General features: G+C 37.6%; 3 protein-coding genes across 7 annotated transcripts; all 3 read left to right on the top strand.

Annotated features, from left to right (window-relative positions):
- The first annotated feature begins 862 nt into the window (after window positions 1–862).
- Window positions 863–3,246, top strand: LOC105973832 (RNase P Rpr2/Rpp21 subunit domain protein). The gene is made up of 3 exons (XM_012998885.2): window positions 863–1,173; window positions 1,527–1,816; window positions 2,598–3,246. Exons 2-3 carry the CDS (start codon window positions 1,542–1,544, stop codon window positions 3,166–3,168), a joined length of 846 nt encoding a protein of 281 aa, XP_012854339.2. The 5' UTR covers window positions 863–1,173; window positions 1,527–1,541; the 3' UTR covers window positions 3,169–3,246.
- Window positions 3,247–4,652: 1,406 nt separating this feature from the next.
- On the top strand, window positions 4,653–9,365 carry LOC105973660 (protein REPRESSOR OF VERNALIZATION 1). Its single transcript, XM_088817944.1, has 8 exons — window positions 4,653–5,406; window positions 6,118–6,180; window positions 6,743–7,462; window positions 7,607–7,741; window positions 7,977–8,060; window positions 8,349–8,408; window positions 8,596–8,682; window positions 8,784–9,365. The coding sequence occupies exons 1-8, from the start codon at window positions 5,047–5,049 to the stop codon at window positions 9,060–9,062; spliced, it is 1,788 nt and encodes a 595-aa protein (XP_088674070.1). The 5' UTR covers window positions 4,653–5,046; the 3' UTR covers window positions 9,063–9,365.
- Window positions 9,366–12,035: 2,670 nt separating this feature from the next.
- On the top strand, window positions 12,036–15,891 carry LOC148772624 (bromo-adjacent domain protein, putative (DUF3527)). Of its 5 annotated transcripts, none has more exons than XM_088817925.1 (4): window positions 12,036–12,236; window positions 12,496–12,590; window positions 13,100–14,741; window positions 15,274–15,891. In XM_088817925.1, exons 3-4 carry the CDS (start codon window positions 13,140–13,142, stop codon window positions 15,589–15,591), a joined length of 1,920 nt encoding a protein of 639 aa, XP_088674051.1. In that variant the 5' UTR covers window positions 12,036–12,236; window positions 12,496–12,590; window positions 13,100–13,139; the 3' UTR covers window positions 15,592–15,891. The 5 variants fall into 5 exon arrangements, with proteins under 5 accessions (XP_088674051.1, XP_088674060.1, XP_088674055.1 ...); XM_088817934.1 differs by having other exon boundaries at window positions 12,036–12,242; XM_088817929.1 differs by lacking the exon at window positions 12,496–12,590.
- The last annotated feature ends 13 nt before the right edge of the window (window positions 15,892–15,904 follow it).

Here is a 15,904-nt window from a genome sequence, read left to right as displayed (position 1 = left end):
GCACCCCTGAGTAATGACTAATGACTAAAAAAGCCCCCGTGTTAAAACAATTAACACATACCCCCTGTGTTACATAGTCAACGACATTAAGGCCCCTACGAGCTGGTCGTGTGATACACTCGTTAAATATGCGACTGGGGTTCGATTTTTTTACGTGAAAAGACCCAAATATCCTTTACATTATAAATTTAAAAAAAAAGCCCTAAAAAAAGTTTTCAATTTTTTCAATTCAGTCTCTTGAAGTTTTAGAAAAAAACTTGCTTCTTCCTCAAGTCAGGGACTGATTTACAAGTTTCGAAAAATACACTGAAAATAGCCGACTGCCGCCCTCCTTCCGGCGATCACTCTCCCCGGCCTCATCTCCCACATATCCCTCAGCCTCCTCTTCATCCCGCCACTTCAACATTTTCTCGGACGAAATTTGGCTCCGGGTTGGAGCCAAGATTCAAGCTTTATTCTTCTGCAAACCCCCCTCCCCTTATAAATTCGGCCGTTGGTCGTGAAGATGTGATTCCCGAAGGTGATGTTGTGAGTTTGGTGGGGATGGTGATTCCAATGGGGAAGACGCAATTTCTCTCTTTTCCTTCTTTTTTCTTTTTTTTTTCATTAAAAAATATGTGTATTTTCTTTATTTAAGAAATTTAAAAAATTACAATTTGATCCAAAGTTTTGGATTAATTATATTTAAATCCAATTCGATTTGACATTTGGGAAAATTCCAATCCAGTCCTCTAATTTAAGTTTCAAAAGTTTAGTAAAATTGCAATTTAGCCTCTATTGTATATTAATTCTAATTTTATGTTATTGATTGAATGGTAGTATAGTAACTCCTTTTAGTCAACATATTTATTTCCACTAGGATGCAGCGAACTAAATACAATGCAAAATAGAGGGTTAATTGCTAATTGTTTTAACATTGGGGCTTTTTTAACCATTGAAGTTTACAAGGGGGGTATGAGCAAATAACTCTTAAACATTCATAATTTATCTCAAGCCCACATTATAAATTAACCTACAATCTTCAAATACAAACAGCGAGTTCGTGTCACGCGCGCCCAAACCTTCTTCTTCGTTCACTGCGACGGCTACAGTGGGGCTGCGGCGACGGCGTCGTTTGGCTACGACCGTTGAACGGTTATCGAACAGAACAGAAATTAGTGTGAGAATTAACAAGTAAGTAATGCATAATACCTGATTTTGTTTCTTAATCTTTAATTTAGAGAATTTGTTCGAAATTCATTTGTGATAATTATATCAGACTATCTGCTGTTGAATTCTAGCTATGGTATTGTGGCATTATCAAATTAGCTATCAGAGTAATACTTTTCTAGTTATAAACTGACCGAATCCCCATCCTTAAAGGTGTTTGTTGAAATTCCTGAGAGAGAATTATTGTGTAATTATCAGGAGTTTTAACTTTCTAGTTATAAACTGACCGAATCCCCATCTTTACAAACAAGTGTGTGCAACAATGTCAAAGGTGTTTGTTGAAATTCCTGACGGAGAATTTATTGTGTGATTATCAGGAGTTTTTTAACAGTATGGGTGGAAGAGGAGGGAAGAAGAAGGGGCATAACGAAATGCCGGGATCTCAGCCGCACGTTTCCACGACACTGAGAGAGGAATCCATTGGCAAGAAACAGGGCAGTGTCAATGCCAAAACTATGTGCAAGCTAGACCATCTGAAAAGCCTTGCCGCATGGTCCGCCACGGAAGCATCTATTCCTTCACTAGGTGCTTTTTTTGGGGAGCGTTTGGCTGCCACGAACGAGGCCTTGGGCCTTCGCGCTGACCCGTCTTCGTTTCTTTGCGAAAGGTTTTTTTTCATCTTTTTTACTTTTTATATCCATTATTATTTGGAGTTGTTGATTGAATTCTGAGAAGTGAATGAATGTAAGATAGAAGTTCCTACACTAATCTAGGGGATTTAGGTTTTCTAAACGTTTAGCAGAAACATAGCCTAGCAACTTTTGAAAATAAATTTAGCTTGTTATAAATCTCACTACGTCGTTTTAGCTATTTATTTATTTGTGGTTTTGGTGAATAATTGAAACTAATTTTTTTTCATGTAATAGTTTCTTCAATAGTTCGGTTTGTGTTTATACTTATGTCCTTCACCTTTTGCACATAGTTCTTCTCGGGGAGCTTCTCTTGTAATGATTTTCGAGATTTTATTTGTGCGTATAGAAAGATTACCTTAAACCATCCTCTCTGCTTGAGCCTTCTCCAAATTAAATTCCATGGAGTTGTACTTCAATGTTTAGGATGACAGTTCTTTATCTATGAATCATTTCATATAACAGTTGATGACAATTTATTACTTCAATATCAAAGTTTTGTAACGTTGTCAATTCAACTTGTTTGGCCTAGTTCATTTGTTATTAAAATTAGTCTGGTCGACTCTCGAATTTTAAGGTATCTATGATACATTTGGGATAATCGCGATAAGAGTCGAGATGCAATCTTGTTTGAGTCGAGCAATATTTTTTATGTGATTACTGATTTAATTTATGTGACCATCCACATACACGATATTAATATACATTGAGCAGAAAAAAATTCCTTTCAGTCCCTGATGAAATTTTGTTGTTCTACAGATGTGAATCTATCCTACAACCCGGTCATAATTGTACGGTCCGAATCGAGAAGAGAAAGTCCAAAAAGCGCAAGAAATCCAATCCCACCACACAGAATCACGTCGTGTACACCTGTCACTTCTGCTCTCACCGGAACTTGATGAGAGGAACACCAAAGGGCTACATTAAAGCCATACGCCCACCCAAGGCTAAGCCACCGTTAAAATCCAAATCTTCTTTACAGAAGCGCCGTAGCTTGTCGGAACCTTCTAGAAGCATTCCGGAAGTTAACACGGCGGATGCCTCTGCTTTTCCGACAATGGACGTACATAATAATCTCGAAACTAGCTTTCCGGCGACTCCATTGCCGGTAACTCGTCTTACTTTACTGGATTCGAAGAGGAAAAGGAAAAGATCGGGTGCGAAGAAAGTAGCCGAGCCTGAAATTAATTCGACTGCAGAAAACAGCGTCCCTGCATCGAGTAAGAAGAGGAAAAAATCATGGACAACTCTGAAAGAGATAGCTCAAAGTAGTAGTAAGCATGATAATGGCAACAAGTTGTCAAGCTTAACAATCCCATTCTTTATTTAGTAGTGATGATCTCAATAATTATTGTTAAAAATTAATTGCTGAATGTATTTTAGCTATTTATAATCTTTTTCTTCTAAACCGTTTTATCGTTTCGGTCCAACCGTACTATCTAGATTATACCGAATCGATTTCCGGGCATAGCTTAATGGTAAAGGACAGGGAGTGATTTTAACCGTGCTCGACTTGCAGGGGTTCGATTCTTACTTTTGTGGAGAATGTGTAGAGACTTGCCTTTTTTTTTTCTCGCAAATTATGGCCACCCCGTGAGGTATGGCCAAATTACGAAAAATCTCTCTTGTTTGTGTAATTATGGTCATCCCCTCTTTTTAAATAGTTTTACATAAAATTTATGTAATTCGGTTATTTACCGAAATCAATCGTATATTCAGTTCGATAAATAGTATGAAATGTTGGCGTACCGAAATTTCGGTTCGGTTTTACCGATTTTACATCCTTAATTTGACCTCTGGAGGGATATTTTTGTAAGTAATACATAGTTGAGGAGGTGGTCGTAAATCGTAATTACCCAAATAGAAGGGGTGGTTTAATTTAACCATAACTCAGTGGTGGTTGTAATTTGCCCTATATAATAATTAATTTCATTACTTTCACATTTTTATATAGTAATTATAGTTGTGATGTCTATTATTTTATCCACATTTAGGATCGAGCAAGTGCATAATGGATTGCACAATGAAGAAGACTTGATGATTCCAATAGTTGGTGGTGGTAACAAGGGCCGAAATGGAACGAATCAGATTGAAGTAACATTTTTGGAAGAATTTTAATTTTATTGGAAGATAACAAATTGCAAAATCGGAAATTAGAATAAATTAAATTCTTCCAATTTTTCATCTTCAAATAATATTAAAACAATAATATCGCGTGTTCATAAAAAAATAGTTATTTTAAATTTAAAACTTGGGTAAATTACGGTCACATTTCTGAGGTAAAATCAAATTACGAAAAAAATCTTTATTGTAAGTGCAGCCATCCCCTCTAACTATTTATTTTCTCACACGTTCATGCTTACGTTGTCAATGATCGGTAAAACAACCAAATCGAACGAAAATTTGGTACATGCCGATTACTGAACCGGTAATCTTGTTCGACATTCAGTGACACACACACACGCACACACATATAAAATATTAGTATTTAAACTAAAATTAATTAAAAATAAATAAAAAGGAAATCGAAATTTTAAATACTTTCAATAAAATTTTGGAAATTAGGTTATTTTTCAAAGCAAATGTTAAACGATATGAAAATTTGGCGTACCCCGCAATTTCTGCACAATTTTACCGAATTAATGCCCATAATTTAATAGGAGGGATTTTTTCGTAACATAATACACAGTTGATGTGAGTGCTTGTAATTATACAAACATGAGGGTTCTTTTCGTAATTTAACCTTACCTCAGGGATGGTCGTAATTTATCCAATTATTTATTTAAAAAATTAAAATTTTCGAAAGTTTAAAAGTAATATCCAATTTATTTATTTATTTTCTCTTTTATTTAAAAGAAAGGGTAAATACTAAATAGCACTTGACTCATGTGGCTTGAAATTCGTTCACACGACCTCCTTATACTTTGGATATATCACATAACACCCCTGAACTTTGTGCATATACGTTATTGACCCACCAACTTTTATCCACAACCACCAACTTTTTACAGATGCAGAGCTGAATTTCACCCATTTACCATTTCCATCTCCCACTCTTCACCCCCATCTCCATAAACCCCATTTGGCGCGTCATTTCATCCAAACCATAATTCAGGAGGCGCGCGCACACACACACTCACGCGCCGCGCAATTTCTCATCTCTTTGCGCATATTTACGCGCAGTTGGCTGTAATTTTCCGAGAAAAAAATGGGTAACCGTCGCTTCGCTCCGGCGCCTACCAGCGACGAGGAAGATAACTCGCCGCCGCCGCCACGAAATTCAAACGGCGACGAAGGTGAGAAGAAACGGAAGCGTGTAAGGGCGAACATTTCCGACGAGGAGGATGAGGAGAAGGATATGGATGAAGTGAAGCTGAGTGAGCTGAAAAAGGGGAAGAAGAAGAGCGTGGAGCTTGAGCCTGAGGCGGCGAGTGAGAACGAGGAGGAGGAGGAGGAGGAGGATCGGGACGCGCAGCCTCTTGGTGACGTGGTTAGGGTTTCCGGGAAAGGGAGGTGGAGGAGGAAGCACTTCGCCTCCTTCGAGTATGACGGTCTTCAGTACGATCTTGTGAGTTTCTTCTTTTTTGGTGTTGTGATGATTTTGAACTATCCACGGCCTAATTTAGGGTTTTTGTTTCCAAGAAATTGATGTACAATTGGGATTGAACTGTGCATCTGTTTTTTTTTCTTGTAGTATCCGTTTTTATGTTTTGGTTTTTGGGAGATTTAAGACTGAATTTTAGCTTATTTTTACCGTGGATTTACTTTTGATGCTTTATAGAAAATTGAAGAAGATATATGGTAATTTTGTGTTGTTATCGAATACTGTTTTTCCTCAACTCTTCAAGCATAATAGAAATGTAACAGATTGAGTTTGAATTTGGGGGTTGTATAGGTTGGGAATTCGGATAAAGAAATGAGTGAAATGTGATATTTAAGGTTTCGTCTCTGTTTTCGTTTCACACTTCCCCTTCAATGTATAAGGGTGTTAGATATTGTAAACCCTTAAAACACTGTTCCCCCCCCCCCCCCCCCCCCCGCCCGTTTTTTTGTGTGACTACGGTATACCTACGATTACGTCGAGCATGCATATCTATAATCTCATCCCACTAGTGTAAATGATTGGACTGTTCAGGATAGTAGTATTTGATGGATGAAGTTTCTGCACCTTTTGTAAAATGTCAGAACTGGAAGTCCCCTCTATCTATATGATCGTTTTAATGTTATGTTCTTTTGCTGAGTTGGCTCAGACATCATGCTTTTATGATTTATTTATTAGGAGGATCCGGTGCTTTTGGTTCCTGAGCAGAAAGATCAGAAGCCTTATGTTGCCATTATCAAGGTACTCTCTCTCTCTCTCTCTCTCACACACACACACACACACACACACACACACACACACACACACACACAAACTGACTTACCCACACACATACTTTGGTTCTTCCAAAAAACAAGGTTATGAAATGTTACACACTTTTTATTTGCTGGAATATGTCACTTTGAGAACTTGAATCTGGTGTTGGTTGGGTCCTTGGTTGGTAGATAATTTTTTATTTATCGTGTCGATATACGGGCCATATTTTCTTGTTATTAGACTTCCGAGTAAAATGGAATCTGAATTCAGGGTTTGAGGTTTTCATATTGTGCACTTAGTAAGTTTGATGTCCGTAACTTCAGTTGCAATGATACCGTTCGAAATTTTAGAGTGTCATTATCTGTTCCCAGAAGTAAGTGTCGTGATCAGTGGAACTTTGAACTTTGAAGTATAGTTTCGAATCACCTTAATTTGGTGCCTTTTGATTTATTGATTTTTATCCATATATTGCTTAATGGTATTCCCTTCCTAAAGAGAATTCAGTGTATATCATATGGTAACCTTTTAATGCTTATTTTGTGTACAGGATATTTCTCAAACTCGGGAAGGAGCAATGAAGGTTACGGGACAGTGGTTCTACCGGCCGGAGGAGGCAAAAAAGAAAGGAGGTGGGAATTGGGTGACAACTCATACGAGGGAACTGTTCTATAGTTTCCACAGAGACGAAGTACCTGCAGAATCCGTCATGCACAAGTGCGTGGTGCACTTCGTACCTGTAAACAAGCAGTTTCCGCACCGCAAACAACACCCCGGTTTCATCGTGCAAAAAGTGTACGACACCGTACTGAAGAGGCTCTTCAAGTTGACCGACAAAGACTACGAGGACAACAACCAACACGAGATCGATATTCTCGTTCAGAAGACTCTATCGCGAATTCCCGACCTACCTGACCTTGAGCCAGAGGATGCTACAATGGAGCATGAAGATCTGTTAAAGAACAAGCGAGTTTTAAGAAACAAGAATATTCCAAATCTGGATGTTTCCAAAGAGGATGGACTTACGAGATCCCAGTCGTTTAAAGCAGAAACTCCTGGATTTACTAGCTTTCTACCAGAGTTTAATGCTATTCTTTCTAAGTCCAAGGTGTTGACCGGGGAAACACAGCGTGACAAGTGGTTGGAAAAACTTCTTGAATCGGTTAAGTTTATTTGCACTACTACGGTCTCATCAAAGCGTAGAACTGAGGAAGAACAAAGTGGTAACAAAAATGGTAGCCCAGATCAGAGAAATGGATCTCCTGATAAGGTTCGGAATATATATAGACACACACACACACACACACACACACACACACACACATATATATTTATTTCTTTGGAAAAATATAGGCATTTGCTTGGATACTTTCTATGTTATAAGTCTGATTAATCGTTTATGTATGTTTTACAGGATGATACATCGTTTGAGTGGCCAGATGCCGCTGTTCGGGCAGTGGTTGCTCTTGAGAAAGCTGCACATGATACACTTTCTGCAGATTTCCTGAAGTATAACCAGAAAATGCGGAAATTATCCTTCAATCTTAAGGTAGCTAAGTAGTTCTTTTTTTTTTTTTTTTTTTTTTTTGTGTGTCTAATTCAATTGGCGGATATCTCATACGACAAGGTTGTTTTAGTAATTTGTTGATGTCTTGGGTTTCTATATGTAAATCGTCGAGACTTGATTTGAAATGATTGAGATCTGTTCTTGGTTACGTCTGCCGCTTCAGTTATTTTTTCTCCATGCGAGTCTTCTAACTTTTTCCTTTGAATTTGAATGGCAGAGTAACGCTGTATTAACACGGCGTCTTCTGAATAAGGAGTTGGAACCTGCTCAGATACTTAATATGTCGCCTAATGAGTTAAAGGTGCTCGATTTTGCTCTGTTTCATTTTATGTTTTTCAACATTTATTTGTGAAATTTGTTTTCTCGTATCTATTGGTGCTTCCTTTTATTTTTTTGGTATTACACTTCGGTATGTAAGTCAGAAGTAAACTTCAAACAATTCTTCTACACATTTTTGGTAGTCTGTGGTGTATTAACTGAAAGTTTATAGATTTAGCTGTCATGTTTAATTACTAATATAGAAATTTGCGCGAGTCGATATCTGATTTCAGTGGAAATGTATTACTCACAACTTTGCTTTTCCCCTCAGGAGGGTTTAACAGCAGAGGAAATAGCAATCCGGGAGCCGGAGGAGTCAGCTCACATGCAGGTTACTCAACGTGTCTTTATTTCACGATTTCGTGCAAAGAAGCCCGATTTTTTTTATATTTTTTTATTATACAATACGCAAATAAAATGTTCTAGCTGGCTCTATATTGTGAGATTTTCCAATGTTTTATTTCGAGTTTGGAAGTCTTTTTTGTTTCTCTAAACGGGTTTTTGTTCGCTCGAAACAGATGACGGACGCTCGGTGTGAAAGATGCATGGAGAAACAAGTGGGCCTGATAGATATTATTCAGGCTGGACACGCTGACCGCTACCAGGTTCTAAAGCTGTCTTCTTAATTAATTTTTTTATTCATCATTTTTGCCATTGAAGTTTTTTTTTTTTTTCGTAATCTTTATATTTTGTGCTGTATTCTCAGTTTGAATGTATTGCTTGTGGTAATGTCTGGTATGCTTCGAGAGATGATATTTCCTCATTGACCATCGAGGGCCCCACTTCCGTGAAAACCGTCGGAACTGCGCCTTTGGCTACTGCCAAGTTCGAAGACGTTGAAAAGACACTGTTGAGCCCGCGTGGCGGTGCAGCTGAAAATGCCCTCAAGAAAACTACTGAAGCATTTGTGCCGGTATTGGAGAATCAAAGATCTTTTACCAAAACTCGAGCGGAGGAAAGTCCCACTACTTCCAAGACTAAGTAATACATATATATATATACATATAGGTATGTATCTATATAGTGACACACTCTCTAGTTGCTGGTATTTTCGTTTATGTCGTTTCTGTAAATGCGGCTAATATATATACGCGGTACGGTACCGGTATATCTAATTGAATGTTTATAGCCTAGGTGTGACAAAGGCACAGGGAAAGACAGTTTTATTAGGTGTTACGGCTGATAGTTTAACCGAGGATGTGAAGTTTCCTTTTTTAGTTTAGTGTTGTAGCTCTCGGTATAACTTCGGACATTCGGCTATTATTATTAATTCTCAGTTTATTCTGCATTGCATATAGCATTCGACCTAGATAGGCCCCACGGTTCCGACCCGTTTTTGCTGATGGGTCGAACCAACCGTTCACATCTGTCACTTAATCGTGAGCGTTGATCTACACCGATTCATATGGGTCGGTTTTGTTTCGGGTCGGTGATATGTTGACTTGGTCAACTGGATTTTTTACCATGACCTGTCACATGGCCATGTCTATATTGACCTTCATCATCTAGTTTGTTTTTTCTGAACTTCTAAGCTTGTAGATAATGTCCTAAATGCCCTTAAACAAACGAAAAACTAATACATTGAGAATTAATTTAAAATAACGTTATCCGGTATTTTATATATATATATATATATATATATATATATATATATATATATATATATATATATATATATATATATTATTTACAATAGGAGTTGTATAAAGTATAGATTAAAAGCCGAAAAAGAATGAAATGGAAAAGGACAGGACTGGAAATTGTGATCGGCCGACCCCATGTAAGAGGTGCAGCTGCTCCCTCACATGCACTTGTATTTTACATTATTTTCAACTTTGTCTTCTCCCCCTAAATAAAAAAGAAGAAAAAAAAAACATTAATTTGTCAATAATCACAATCTCAACTTTCAGTTTTACTAATATCAGTATGTTGGGTACCCATTTGAACTCGAATTTGAAGAATACCTTATGGACACTAACTTCTATAGATGAAGCTGTGATAAGACTGAAATGACTCGGTTTTCTTGTCACAAGTCTCGTCTAAAACCAACCGATGGTGGCACTGGTCGAAATAGCATGCACAAACAAGCTCTTAGACACGTTAGATCTAACTGAAACTTACAAACTAGGACTCACTCTCACCCCAACTCCCTAACTCACCAAATACGAACTTACTTGTGTTTACCACACTCGGAACTCACTCATAAAAGACTAGAGAATTGGAAGAACGAACGTAATTCAAATTTGTATGTGTCTTTTCTGATCTCTTATCCCTCTCTCTCTCTCTCTCTCTCTCTCTCTCTCTCTCTCTCATCAATTTGGAATATATAAATAGGAAAAGTAGAACGGTATCCAAAGAAGATGGCAACAAGGTACATCCATCGTCATGGTCAACTGGGGTGTTGCCGGAAGCAGACAATGTGAATTGAATGCGGTGGTACGACGAAAGAAGAGAGAGAGAGATCAGAAGAGAATTAAGGTTGATAGGTGATGCATAAAAGTTTAAGTACCTCAAATAGACGATCAAGATCAAAGTATAAAGGTCACCCGTCTAGATCAAAGTTCGAGAGAGTTCTATCACACATACCGACGTTTTGTGCAAGTGGAAAATTTGTTTCAATTGGGCCGTCTCAGATAAAAATAGGCTAATGGACCGAATTCTTAATAAATTCTTAAAAAAAGTAAGATCATTATATTGATTTGGAGTGAATTATTTGATCAATTAAAAGAATCTTCTAGACTAGCTACCAGATATTTCTCCTAGATATAAATATTTTCAGCTCTCTATAATGGAGGAGTAAACAAAGTACATTGTGATTTAAAATAATATTAATATTTGGTTGAACTGTTATTTTCATATCTATCAAAGTTTTGAACTAATTTAAATATCTTTCAAATTTTGAAAATATTTCCCAACCACTCGTATTGAATTTAGGCAGAGTTAATGTGAACTCCATGCTGGAAGAAAGGCAAAATATATATAAATTTGAGCAGCGGAACCAGCATAATGTTCGGGGGTTATGACCCCCAACATTTCTCAAATCTCTATTAATTTATATAAGGATATAAAATTTGTGTGTACAATAGTAATAACGGCCTTCCTCGTAATTTTTCTAATGCGTTCGGCGTCGGCCCCTCAGACTTAAAGTCATGGCTCCGCTGGTACATTTGTGCATAATCCAATTAATTTTCGAACAATGTTTACGGAGTTGTTCGACTAGCTTATTTAAACGAACTTATAAGTTCTTATATCTTATAACTTATTACATAATTTTGAAACTTACAAGATGTCAGATTTTATATTTAAATCCATCAATTTTTTTGGAAGTGTTGATATAAGATTTTACAATAAAAACAAGTTTGAATTTATTATTATTTTTTTTTTATCTTACATAAATGATTAAATAATTTTTTAATACTTATTAAAAAATGTAAAATGAGTAGATGATTTGACACAATAAATATCTGCAAAATGACAGTTAATGTACTGAATTAGGTTAAATGGGGAATTGCTGTGTACTACTTAAAATCTGTTTGGATACAAAATTCAAAACACAAGGGTAATTAAGGTAAATTGCAGAAATGGAGGGATATGCATTGAACCAAACATTAAATACTGGGGGATTAAATTATGGAAGACTACATAAATAGTTGGATTTCCTAGCCATATTATTATAATCACCACTACTAATTACTGATTAGTGGGCAAAATGCCAAATAGCAACTAATCAAAAAGTAAAATCTGCATTTCCCAATAAGATACTAATTAATCTCTGCAGTGATTCTCTATTTAATTATTGGGATCCCCCACCCCCACCCCACCCCCCAGCTGATGTCAAATGTCCAAAATACCCCTGGTTCAGTAAACAGAAAGTGGTTGTTCAAGGGGTATTTATGTCTTTTCACCAGGCTACCCATTCTTGCTGGTACTTAAAAAAACTGTCCTAAAAAGCAACGTCAAAGATAGACACACTACTAAAAACACACACACACACACACACACACACACACACACACACAAATACACACACTAATACACACACACACAGACACACAGTGAACATGGAAAACATCAACCATATGATGAGTCAAAGGAGCTGTCTTTTTTAGTGAATTTGGCAGCTCTATGTTGTTTCTCCCTCCTCCGGTGCTCATGTGAAGTAAGAGTGAGATCCCTTTATCTAAATTTATTTATTTATTAAATTAAATGAAAAAGAAAAAGAAAATATAAAAAAAATGAAGCATGCATAAGTTCTCTCTCTCTCTCTTTCTCTCTCTCTCTCTGCACATTGTTTCACTTTACTCTGTGTGGGGTGGTCTCTATTGTTTTTCTTTCCTTGTTTTTCGGCAAACCCAAATTTACAACTGCGGCTTCTACATTTTTCATTTCTTGATAAAGACTGGATTTTTTTCATTCAGACAAAGCATTTGAGGTGAAGAGAAGGAGCAAATGATTGTTTTTACTTGCAATTTATTGGGGGGTTTTCGCCCCTCTCTCTGAGATCTGAAGTGGGGTATGGCCGTTTTGTGTAGAAATTGTTTCTTTGGAATACAAATGTGTGTAAAAATGCTGTCTTTTAATGATGTTCTTTATCTTAATTATCTTGTGTGTTAGATTTTTGCTTTGTCTAAGTTCAAATGGGGTATAAAAATTGGATCTTTAATTAATGGGTTCTGTTCAATATTTGTGTAATGTGGAGAAAGTTGGATTCTTTGCTTCATTGTTAATTTTCTGTTTTCTGTTTTTAGTTTTCTGTGAGATGTGGGTTGTGTTTCTTGAAGGCATTTATTACATGGGAGTAGTTTGTCTGTTAGGTAGTAATTGCACATGAGTTGGTACACATAGATATTCTTAGTATGAGTTTTTTCATTATTGCAATGTGGGCTTTTGAAATTCTTGGTAATAGGTAAGCCATACTCTTGATTTGTGAAATCGGAGACGGAAGTTGGTTCGATTTTCATTTTGATGTTTGTGTTTTCGTCTTCTTACATAATCGATTTTCTTGATTTTCGTTCTTGATAGGAGAAGAAAGATATATGAATGACACAAGAGTGAGTGGACAATGGAATTGGACTTCGATAAATACTGCGTCATAGATGGAAGCCCCACGACCGTCCTCCCGGCGCCTCGTCTTATTTCAAAAGCTCCATCGAAAAAATCGAATATCGGAACGCAGAAATTCGAGAACGAAAGACTGAGCCTCCACAGGAACTTCTCCGAGATTAGCTTCAACCGGTACCGAAGTGCATCGTGCAGGGACGTTAAACCGAGAAGATCCAATCAAGAAGTCGATCGCGAATTGCTGAAGAAACGGGGCTCGGTGTATCAAAGCTCCCAAGAAGTGAATCTGCGGACTAGGAAAACCGACGCTAATGTTGGAAGGAAAAATATCGAGTTTTCACGAGGTTGTGATTCCAAACTCTCGTTCGGAATTATCGACACCTTATGTAGTTTGGATGAAGACAGTCCATTAGCGGACCGCGACAGGTCCTCGGAAGTGTTGATGTCCGAACTAAGTACGAGTTCGTTTTGCGAGCGATTTGTTCCGAACAAGGCTTCTTCCTCCGACAAAAGGGGAAAAGAATCAAGAAATATCGAGACCACGAATGGTGGCAACAATTTACACAAGTCGTTATCGGCGAAATTAGCTTTGCCACATTCGCCCGTAAGAAAGACGTTTGATTCATCCATTAGATCGAAATCTCACAGAAGCCCGTTGAATACTTACAACAAAACGGGCTCCGAAACAATTACAGACAAGCCACATACTGCGGGATGTAATAACTCTGAAAAGAAAGACAACCTTAATAATTCGGTTCCCCTTTCTTCCCCAGCACACCTCCACGGCCTCCTCAAGGTGGAAAACAAAAATGGGGTCCCGTTTTTCGAGTTTTCAGTGAAGTCTCCAGAAGATTTATTTTACGTTGCAAAGTTATGGAAAGTGGAAAACGCTCTAAATTGGGCGTACACTTTCCACTCGATTCATTCAAGAAGAAAGAGCAATGCTAGTGGTGGATGGGGATTTAAGGACATTATTAAAGAACCTTCTATGATCGGACAAATGCTCGTTTCCTGTTACTTATGTACGGAACTAAAACACGTCGGAGGATCTTTTAAGGATGATTCTATGGTGACGGAGTTTGTTTTGTACGATGTTGCCCATTCTAGAAGAAGTGTTTCCTCTCAAGACAATATTCATAGTATTACTACATCCCCCGATAATAGGCATTCGCGCGAAAGTGTTCATTTCGAGTTACCTTCGTCTCGGCCTTTATCTGCAGCGGAACTGAATCCCGAGCTAGAAACAGCGGCAATTATCATGCGGGTCCCGTTCGAAAAGAGGGAATCTTTGAAGTTCAAGAGTGGCGATAGAAAAGTGGATAAGGCGAATATTCCTAACTTGATGGATCTTTGTCGAGTCGAGGGTATTCCGGACAATTCACGTACGAATGGGAAAATGCATGTTGTGATACCGGCAGGGAATCACGGATCGCCGAGTTGTGAAAGTGGGTCTCCTTCACCATTGCTCGATCGGTGGAGATTAGGTGGCGGATGCGACTGTGGGGGGTGGGATATGGCTTGCCCCCTCGATGTTTTTGACAATCCTAGGTTTCGGATTGATAAGGGATGTCCGGTTACGGACAATCAGCAACTCTTTGCTCAGGTAATAATTAATTAATATCTTGTCTGACATATATGCACACATCCATATACTTTTTCATCCATGCATACCAAATATATACTGCATGAATTTATTTTTTCCAAAAGTTTCCGATTTCAGAACAATATTTTTCATTCAGATATCCGAAAGTTCCGATTTTTCCTTTTTTTTTTTTTTTTGTAATTCTAGAAGTACACTTAAAATATCAATATTACATTTAGTATTTATTATAGATGAGCAAAAAATTGGATTTCCTGAATTCCACCGACTCCGATCTGAAAATTTCCGATTTAGGAACCAAGTTTTTAAATCCAATTTCCGATTTTTGCTGATTTTATTTGGGACGGAACTGGAATTAGTTTTCCACTTCCGGATTTTTTTTCTAGAGTTTTTTCCGGAAGGTGCATGATAATTCCAATCCGATCCGTCCAATTTCACTCGATAACTAACGTGTTCGAGAAATAAACACATGCAATTTTACTTTTGTTGTGATAATTATACGCGGAGCCTAATTTGTGCATACACACACACACAGGGGAGAAAAGAAAATATACCGGCATTCGCGATGCGGGCAATCGAGGAAGGAAAAACATACCAAGTGGATTTCCACGCGCAGTTGTCTTCTCTTCAAGCCTTCTCCATCTGTGTAGCTATCCTGCACGCAGCGGAAGCTTCCACCGATGTCGTGGGGCCCGAGAGAAGGCGAAGCGAACGCGAGTCGATGAAGGTGTTTGCGGAGGAAGAGATCGAGAATTTGATAGAGAAATGCAAAGCTGATAAGAGTAAAATGGAAGGAGTTTTGCCCTTGTCTTTTGTGACGAATCCGCCGTTTTCTCCGATTGCTCGTGTGTAATGAATGATCGAACGATGAAAGAAACTCTGTTCTTGGTAGAGATTTCACAGGCGAAATTGAAACCGAACCACGATACTGTTTATATTCTTAGATTTGATAGAGATATTAGGGAGGGAAATAGTTGCCGGTTTTTTCGACTAGTTTTTTTTTTTTTTTTTTCTTTCTTTTTTCGATTATAATTTTGGTAATTTAAGGTGGTTAAAAATGGTGAAGGGAGGTTTGGTTGTACTTACAGTTGCAGTTTGGTTGTATCTTTAAAATAAATGAAAACAAAACATCTCTGATTTATTTTACTTTTCATATGTGGGTTGGT

This window comes from Erythranthe guttata, chromosome 1, assembly GCF_056151865.1.
Source record: "Erythranthe guttata isolate IM_541 chromosome 1, IM_541, whole genome shotgun sequence".
Taxonomy (NCBI): domain Eukaryota; kingdom Viridiplantae; phylum Streptophyta; class Magnoliopsida; order Lamiales; family Phrymaceae; genus Erythranthe; species Erythranthe guttata.
This window is presented reverse-complemented; position numbering and strand designations above follow the sequence as displayed.